The sequence below is a fragment of the Centroberyx affinis genome, unplaced genomic scaffold (assembly GCF_046629955.1).
Source record: "Centroberyx affinis isolate AG114_WGS23_722 - 3 ecotype Tasmania unplaced genomic scaffold, CSIRO-AGI_Caff_v1 ptg002383l_1, whole genome shotgun sequence".
Lineage (NCBI taxonomy): Eukaryota > Metazoa > Chordata > Actinopteri > Beryciformes > Berycidae > Centroberyx > Centroberyx affinis.
In genome coordinates this window covers 67,501-77,609 of record NW_027280639.1, presented here as the reverse complement: position 1 = coordinate 77,609, position 10,109 = coordinate 67,501, and the positions used below count along the sequence as shown (strand labels likewise).

At 40.0% G+C, this 10,109-nt stretch overlaps 1 protein-coding gene across 1 annotated transcript in view; it reads left to right on the top strand.

The window, feature by feature from the left end:
* Positions 1-10,109, top strand: part of mmp25b (matrix metallopeptidase 25b) — a 30,507-nt gene continuing 20,398 nt past the window's right edge. Inside the window, exons 1-6 of the mRNA XM_071533578.1 lie at positions 1-106; positions 327-524; positions 2,465-2,547; positions 2,853-3,009; positions 3,511-3,584; positions 4,841-4,973. Coding sequence (XP_071389679.1) covers positions 1-106; positions 327-524; positions 2,465-2,547; positions 2,853-3,009; positions 3,511-3,584; positions 4,841-4,973 — 751 coding nt within the window. The remainder of the gene's footprint in view (positions 107-326; positions 525-2,464; positions 2,548-2,852; positions 3,010-3,510; positions 3,585-4,840; positions 4,974-10,109) is intronic.

Below are 10,109 nucleotides of genomic sequence, written 5' to 3'. Positions count from 1 at the left end.
ATGTATGAGAAGTTAACCATGCTGAACCTGCAAAGCGGCTCGAACTGGAGCGGGCCTAACAACTGGTACCATGACCCCACCGCCGTTCAGACACAGCACAGCACAGGTGAGAGGAGATTTCAACACAGATGATGATCAGTTAACTGCAAATGTGTCGCCATATTCATCCCTTATCCCCCTTATTCAGAAGTAGCCTGTCTTCTGAACTCACTGCCTGTTCAATGCGTGACTGTTACATTCTGCGATCCTGAAATGTGTTGCTCCGTTGTACCAAGCCAATTTTCTTGACATTCACCCATCTCTTTTGTCACCTCCCTCCCCGCCAGTGTCGGAGGGCTGTCTGCTGGACACGGAAGGCAGTATGGGGGGCGAGGCTGGGGGAGGAGGAGGGGGCAGAGGAGGGGGAGGCGTCCCTGTGGAGAGGGACGAGGGCGAGGAGTCTCAGCTGAGACTGCAGCTCAAGAGGAAGCTGCAGAGGAACAGGACCAGCTTCACCCAGGAGCAGATCGAGGCTCTGGAGAAAGGTCAGACCATGCAAACACGCAAAGCGCTCTCCTGCTCCAGCCAATCACGGCCCTCCATGGGCGCTAGCCAGACCAGAGTATGTCTAGTCGCAGCTTGTCCTGCTTTTTTTCCCCCCTGCCAACACTTTTGTTAATGGATCATAATGTTTAAACCTTGTTTACCACTTCTTGGTAAATGACAGGGGACATAAATGTACAATAATGTGAAATTAGAAAACATTACATCACAGGATCCAAACAAAAGTCAGGATATTTATGAGGCATTGTGCCTGACTGATTTAGAGTTAATAAAACACTGAGAAAATTGGAAATGTGATGATTTGCCCATGGCAAGGCAGGGCAAGCATTTTATTAATCTATGATTGCTGCCAGTTGCATTTTTGCAAAATATCTAGAATCTTACCTCCAAAAATATTCCTGATCTGCTCCAAAATGCTGGCAGCTGCTAGTATGGAAACAAATCTTGATAATGTATCATTATTGTGGCTCTATCATCCAGTGAGCCTGATATCAGGCCACTGAGAGGGATCAGAAAGCCACCCTTGACTGGATATGGCTGCAGCAGGCCCTTGAGCTAAATAAGGACGCAATGTCCACTGTGCAGCCGAGTGGAAATGTATCACTGTGGTCACTCTGCGCAAATGACATTAATGAGGTACACTGACCCCGATGCACAGCCAAGGCACAATAACAATCATGTGTTGACACAAATGCCAATTATAAGGATGCCAATTATAACAATTTTCGGGTAAGACTTCATTTTCTTTACGCCCATCGTTATTACTCTGTGTGCAATGTGCATGTAGTGAGGTAGCGTGCTTAACGATTTAGGCTGCAGCTAATTATTCAGCATCTTGGTAATCTCTTAAAATGTGTCCTCAACAAAATACAACTATTTTGTATAAATCAAATTAAAAAAACAACAACATTGGGAACATAATTATCCATTCTCCTGCCATTTTATGTGTTTGTAACTTTTTGGTTTAAACAAAGCAGTAACTGATTTATCTGTTGTGGTTGCTGTGTTGACACATTATCAGCACGCTAAACTAATGTTATGTATCATAAGAGCAGACAGTTATATCTGCCTAGACTAAACCTGAAACTTCATGGAGTTCATCAGGATGAGCCAGACTGTCAGTTATAGGCTGAGACATAATCTGCCTTCAACTTGTCAGCAACAAAAATGTCAGCAGTTTGTCAACTATACATTAACTGCCACAATGAGGAATGATACTCTGATACAGTAAAGCTTATCAATGTGACCTCTGTGTCGCTGTTGTTGTGCCACAAATTAATTCATCTTAAGCTTCCGTGTGTGCTATACGTCAGCTCTGTTAATTGTATGATAGTACATCAGAAAGTGACATTGATGATGATCTGATTAATACTTAATGCTTAATATTGTTGAGCAATATGTGATGCCAACATTGAATTATGAATTTAGAAAGAAATTCATGACAAAATGGCAACGCATAATGATTTTTCTTCAACGTCTTTTTAGTCAAGCTACTTTGAAATAAAGTGCATAAGCAGCTTTGCAGCTTGAATCCTTTCATTTTAACTTTCTGCATGTCCCATAAAGATAAATAATTTACACAAAGTGCAAAAGATAAATATTTAAAAGATGGTTGTAAGGATACATCTCAGCAATCTGGATTCATTTTCCATGGAGAGATAATTAGTGACGCTGATATTAAGGAGTCAATACCTGATAAGCAGGAAAAGGAAATAACAAATAATTGATCGATCACTAACTTAATTTCTCTCTGATTCTAACTAAAGCTTGAGTTATTGTTCCGTGAAAAAGACAGAACATAAAAATGGACTAATATAAAGTATATCAAGCAAGCTGTTTTCCGGTAATCTAGCGGTACTGTTATCCACAATCAAGACTTACTGTATACTGTGTGTTTGACGTGAGTTAATTTCTTCCACAGAGTTTGAACGGACACATTACCCAGATGTCTTTGCAAGGGAGAGATTGGCAAATAAGATTGATTTACCAGAGGCCAGGATACAGGTAAGGGAATGCTCAGTCTGTACCTTCCAGTCTTATTTCAGTGCCATTTGATCCTGGATCCTCTTCAGTTTTTCTAACTCTGATGTTCTGATGAAGGTGGATAAGCCTGAATTCTAGCAATAAATAAAATCTGCATTGGTCTAAACATAGAATAGTCTAAAAGTACAATCTCTTTCCAACATTTTCTGAAATATTGACAGACACATGGTTTTACCGCCACATGACCGATATATTTAATGTACCATATATTTAATGCCCCGCCCAGCGTGATAAACAGGCCTGACACGCCTCTCTTTGATTGACAGGTATGGTTCTCAAACCGAAGAGCCAAGTGGAGGAGGGAGGAGAAGCTGCGCAATCAAAGGAGGTCAGGGGGCGGGACTTCCTGTTCGCAGACCCAAGCCCCGCTGACCACTTCCTTCAACACATCTGTTTATCACCATCAGCATGGCAGCAGTTCAGGTGGGTGCAGTGAGTCAGTCCGTACCCTTTACTTTGAAAGATGACAGTTTAACTTTATACATTAGATTTATACATTACAGTTAGTCATAATTCCTCTTTATATGTACACAGATGAATGAGAGAGTGGGTTATCAATATGTCAGCTGAGTCGGTTCATTCACTTGTTGATGCTGCACATTAATGATACATAATTAAATAGTTTGTATTTGGTCTTTGTGATTAATATTTGGTGGTACAAGTATTTTACTTGTTTAAATCGCAATTACAAACCTTAGAGCTCTACTGCTTGACATTTGGTGGCAGACTTTCTCCATCAGAGCGCATCTATATTACAACATTTCTTCTATACCAGGAAGCTAATGCATTGGGTTACATGTGTAGTTATTCACATCACTTGTAGCTTAGTGTCAGTGTGTGTGTGTGTGTGTGTGTGTTTGTGTGTGTGTGTGTGTGTGTGTGTGTGTGTGTGTGTGTACTCACTGTCTCTGTGTGTCTCTCCAGGGTCCATGTTGAGTCAGGCTGAGTCGTCTCTGCCCAGCTACAGCTCCCTGTCAGTTTTCTCCTCTGGAGTCCAGGTTGGACATTCATCATTCATCACCACCTTCCAAACTTTATCAAAGCAGCTTGTCGTCGCAGTGCAGAACTAGTTCACTGGCTCCTTTACTTCACCTCCTGGGCCTAAAAAACATAAAGAAATGTATATATATAAAAAAAAAAAAACCTAAATAAATACTACTACTTCCACTACAACTAATACTACTATTATACTAATAACAAAAATGACAACAACAATAATAATATTTTTTTTTATTATATAACAACAAACACCAATTGTTATTGTTATTATTATTGTTGTTGTTTGTGGTGTTGTTGTTAGGATTATAATACTATCAATAATTATGATGACAGTAACATTCATACAGTGCTTCAGTGTTTCACAGAAGAACTAAAAAAAATCAAAGTAACATAAAAACAACATACAAAACTTTAAAGAGGCAGGCAAAAAAAATGATCTTAAAGTAAATCTGTCAAAGTGTGTATTCAGAAGTAATTTAAAAGATGATATTGACTTGATGGCAAAGCAATGATCACTTTCAGTCTTGAGCTTATACTGTGCAACGACCACAACAGATTTTAAGCTTTGCTGTGGCTCATTTGGGGTTAGAAGGTCCTGCCAGACCTCGCCATGCTTTAAGAGTGATCATTAAAACCCTTAAATCAATTTTAAAAACGAATTGGTTGCCTGCATAGGAATGCCACAGTGCTTCGTACCAGTTAAAATCCTAGCAGCTGCGTTCTGCACAAGCTGGAGACACTTTGGACTGAGGCAGGAGTTGAGAGAGGAGATAAAAAGCATGGATGACAGACTGACAGAAACCAGATATTTTTCCTGGATAGCGGCAAAGGCGCGGCACTCATCCACATTGCTGTAACTCTACCAAAACAGCATCCCAGCCTCAACAGAGTGATATAAATTAATGTGTTTTTATTGCTGTTTCTTGTATTAGCAGTAGAAAGAATGTGGGCTGCTGCTGCTGCATACTATACTATGGCTGTACCACACTACTCTAGCACCTCCATGTGGTTGGATTGAAACCATGCTGTCACTAGCAGAGTCACACACTTCTGGCCTACCTCACACTGCTTATACAGCATGTGGTATAATTATAGCTCATAGCAATTTGAAAACATTAAACGTGTTATTCTAAGATAATGTTATGTAGTCAATTTGTTGTTTTCAGAATAACATCTAACCTAAATCTCTCTTTCTCTCTCCCTCACACTTCTTCCCCTGTGCCTGTCATCCATCTGTCTGTCTGTCCACGTTCAGTCTATCCCTCCCCAGTCGTCCTCCTCCTACTCCTGCATGCTGCCTCCGTCCCCCTCCGCCCCACGCAGCTTTGACTCATCCGCGTACCCCTCCCCTCATCTGCAGACTCCGCCCTCGGCCAACTCCAACACCGGTGAGTCTTCCTGTCTGTCTGCAACGCCCGCAGTAGATGCAGGCTCACTTCAGTAGGGAGTCAAGAGGTCTTAGGGGTAGTTTTGACTGTATGCTGAAATGAGTGAGAGTATGAGACGCTTCAGTTTCTGCCACAGACTGACTAACGCACCGGCTCTGTCTCTGTTCTCTGTCCCTCCCTCCCACCCAGGGCTCATATCCCCCGGCGTCTCGGTGCCGGTACAGGTTCCAGGAACCGAGCAGCAGAGCATGAGTCAGAACCTGGGTCAGTACTGGGCCAGATTACAGTGAAAAACAGACAATCACCAACCAGCATAAAAAAAAGGAAGACACAAAAAGGGCATGTAAAAAAAAAAGAAAAAAAAGAAAGAAAAAGTGGCAAGGAAACGATGTGGGGACACACGGGTTCGAGGAAGCACAGGACTGAGCTATAGAGGGGCCTCCATGAGTTGCAGACCCCGATATGCATTAAATGTTTACAAATTCAGCCAAGAGCAGCTTTGGTTGCACTTAACAGTACTCTGTTCACACTGGTATTTACTTAGTATTTTATTGTGTCAAATGTGTTCGGGCCTAAAGCCAACAGTCCATGATCCAAAAATAAAAAGCCACAGAAAGCATGGAAGAAATGTTTACTCCTGTCAGCTTACTATACAGAGCTTTGGATGCAAGGACTGGCAGACTGGATGCCTGTTTGCCTCTATGGTCTAATGCTTTAAATGGGAGTTTTAAACATACATTTTTTCACTATAGAAGGTTGCTATATACTCTCATTTCTCGGCCATAGCAGCAGCAGAAAACTGCTTTGAGTTTTGGATTACAAAGTTGCCCTGAGCTGATCATGAGCTCTCTACATGTCCCACTGTTAAGTAAAGTTAATAAAAAAAAAACAACAGATTTATGGATTATGAATTGTGGCCTTAAAATTCAGTCAAAAGTTGTAATAATGAAGACTTGCTGCTCATACCATTATTTATCATTCCACCATATAAGGAAATGCCTCATTGTGATTAAGTGGTACTAAGTAAATACCAGCAGATGTCTGTATTGTAAAGTGTAACCACAGTTTCTTGTTACTTGAGCAGCTCAATGATATTGTGGTAGCTAGCTTGTGTTCCCTAGGCATAAGCTGTGTAAGGCTGTATACTACTGTGAAGATTTTAGACTTGCTTATGGCAATCACTTTTACTAAAACTAAAAAATGACTAAAAAAGTTTAAATCCTGCCTATCCTGCCAGCAACATTACACTCAGACTGATTGCATATTTTTGTACAGAAATCTGTGTATGATGAAGATAATTGTAGAATAATGTCAAATGTTATGAGAGGGAAGAATGTAGCAAGGACTAAAATCACCCTCAGAACCCAAATTTCATTTGTTAAAATAATGAAATTAGTAGGGATGCACCATACCAATATTGATATCAGACATTATCTGATACTAGGCTAAAACAGGGTGTTGGTATTACAGAATATTTCCAAAAGCAACACGCCAGAAATCAAAGTAATGCGACTTGATTTTCTGCTTTTTCTGAGAAGGATGTTAGAGCTTTCTATTGGATAAAAATGAATTATATCTCTGAATCATATCTCAATCATTTTTGTCCATTAAGCCCAAACTAACAATCTAAGTCTGTATTCACTTGGAATGGATGAGATCCATACTCATTATCAAACAATGCATAAAGTTCAGGACTGTACTTATCACTCTGTCCAAGTTAAAGACTATAATATAGAATCAGAATTAGCAGGTGCATCAGGATTGGCAGTGCTAAGCGTTATATGTGCATCACTATGAATTCATCAGCCAATGACAATCAAGCATCACTAGTAACCAAAAGAAAAGTGGTTGTGTTCAAATAATCAAATGCAAACACTTAACGGACTGACAGTCAAAGCAGGAGGTAGAGGAGCCAATGATCAACCTGGATAAACTGTGAAACTATTGCAACACCTTCCATACAATAGCAATGGTATATCAACTCTGCATGACCAAAAATATACGCCGCTAGACAATCAGTTATTTACAGAAATGAATCAAGTATTGTACAATACTATTACCGTACTTTGCAGGGTCTTAACCCATGCTCACTTTCCTCTGACTATTGTTTTTGTTGATGCATCTCAGTTTAATCTCATATGAAATGTCTTTCAACTCTTATTTATTTGTCTTTTCACTTGTTCACATAAGTCCTCTGTGTGGTTTCTGTTGTTGTGTGACTTTGTTGTGTTAGTACTGTATAGCTACCAAGAGTCAACCCTTTTGTGAAGGCCTTGGATCCCTTTAATGAAAATAAAACTGTGTGTAATGAAATCCAAATTGAAGTCTTCATTTATAATGTTTTATTACATCGCAATGATTATCCTTATCGTATTTCTCAAGATAAAAAGTAGGCTAATAATTCCATGTGGAAGTATGAGTAGCCCGCACATAAGTGATGCTTGGAAAAATCATAACCTTTACTCAACCATTACACAAAATTTAGCATTGGATTTTTAAGTAAGTCAAATATGATATGTGAAACATTATGTTTCATTATGTGTCCTGACAGAATTGAATTTCTTTTAAAAGCTCATCATCATCATCATCATCATCATCATCATCATCATCATTGCATCATAGTCATTGTAATAGTAGTAGTTGCATTTAGCAATACACAGGATGTGATGAATATATTGCCATTTACAGTAAAACCACTATCCATGAGCAACTAAAAAGTAAAAATAATGCATATATAAAATGCATATACAATTTAAAAAGTGAAGCAAACAAAGCAAATACTTAATAACAAGCAACACTAATAACCTAAGATTTATTAGATTGAAGATAAAAATGAAGAGTAAAGATTACAAAAAACAACATACATATGTCTGACACTTTCTGGCACTCTGTATGAAGGCCTCACTGTGCATGTCACAGTATTGAACACAAGCTGCAACTCCCAAACAAACATCCATACGGCTACAAATGGACAACAGCACGAAAGGGACTTCAGTCAGCAGCTAAAAGACAATACATTTTTCACTGGCGCAAAGACCAGTGGAGTGGAGTGGACATGGGTGGAAACTGGAGTCCTGTCTTCCCCTTTGCCAACCATTAGCAGTGCGGCATTTTGTGCTAATGGCATTACTCACTTGGGCCCTGGAGGATGGAGAGAAATTAAAGATGGGAGAGGAGGAAGAGGAGGAGGGACGGAAAGGGAAAGATAATACCAGTGATGCTTTACAGTGCAAGTAAACAAGCAGAAGCAAGGCCATAATGGGACTGTAAGTTGCCATGTGAAATGCCTGTGCACTCCACCTTAATGAAACGTCATCAGTTTCAGTTTCAGATCTCAAATGTATCATAAATGTTCTCTGTTGGCTTCATGTAACAACAAAATCAAACAGTATCTTGTTAAAAATGAGAGCTACCTTTCAAGTTTCATTTTAAAACAATTTCCACTTTCACCACAGTAGATTTCACTCATTGAGCATAGACTTTTTAAAAAAAAAAAAAACTTCAGTTGGTTCCCTTGGTGCAGTTCAAGAGGTTTAACACTACAAAAAACATGATAGAAATGTACATTATATTCAAGAGCAGTTAGTGACATCCCTACACACAAAATCCAACTACATAAAAAAACAACACAGATGACTATGAAGACCAAAGGAAATATTATTTACTGTGTCATCTGGAATTCATTCTAACATGGGAACACAAAATAAAATGCAGATCAACAATTAAACACAGTGCATCAAACATTTCCTGTGACAATGTCACTCAAAACAGTAAGTTGATACTCTAGAAGCGTTATTTAATTATTAATCTACAACAGTGTTAGAAGTGCTAAGTGAAACAATAAAATAAAGTCAATATGATGAACAATAACATCTTAGATAGCAAGAGCTGACCTCTGCCTGCCCTTGGGCCAAAGGATGACGATTGACTTTGCAGTTGTTTCATCAGGCCTGAAGCCACTTGTTATGGGCAATAGGGTGAAGGGAAAGGAAAACAAGCTCCTGGAGGAGTTTGAGGATACAGAATCAGAAGGGACACTGTCACTGTTGTGGAAGTAGCTGCTTGGGACTGTGGCCAAAAGGTGGTTGGTGCCTGTAATGGTGGCAACCAAAGAAACCACTGGTGGAGCTGTCAAGCTGAAGCGGCCTGGATGATTCTGGAGGGTTTGAGTCCATTTTGCCACCTCTACCACAGTGGTGGCAAAAGAGGTGCTCCCCAGTGGCAAGGCACCAGAGGTGGACAAGATTTGTCCTGAAACGCTGAAGGCTCTGGATATGGTAGGGGTGTCGTGACTGACACTTCTCTTCAATAACATGTGGAACAGACAGACAGGGGTGGTGGTCACCATCTTTAAAAAAGGAGACTGGAGGGTGTGCACAACCCCCTTTGAAAGGATATTTCACTAAATCCAATTTTGCTTTGACTATATAGAAAAGCATATAGAACCTACATTGCCAAACAACCAAAGCAACCCATAATAATACCAAATCACACTTTCAGTTTTGACTGAGCAAGGTTTCCCACCAAACCAATTTCAAAACTTGAAAAGCTTTTATTTTTAAATTCTGCACATTTTTAAACGTCCTTTGTAAGGTTGTTGCTTTGGGACAAACATCTGAGATGGGAAACTTTCAGCAATATTCCTTCATTTCCTATATTGACAGAAAAGCTGTACTGACAGCAGAGGTTATACTGACAGTGGAGGTCTGCAGTCTGATGCCTCTCTCACATTAAGGAGGGATAATGCACCAGATTTTTGTCCTCTCACTGATAATTTAGGGGTCATCAGAGTTTGATAATCCTGTCTACATGTGTTTTGTGGATTGGAAAAGGTGTACAACTATGTTCACTGAGGTAACCTGTGGGAGGTGCTGGGGCCATCGCTGCGATCCATCCAGTCCCTATACACTCAGAGTGAGAGCTGTGTGCACATTCTTGGAGTCTTGAAGTCAAGCATGTTAAGGTGGGTGTTGGACTCTCACTAGGATACACCATGCCCCCTCTCCTGTTTGTGATACTCACTGAAAGAATATCAAGGCACAGCTGAAGTCTTGAGAGTGCCCAGTTTGGTGACATTAAGGTGGCATCTCTGCTGTTTGCAGATGATGTTATCCTCTTGACCTCAATGGACTGTGA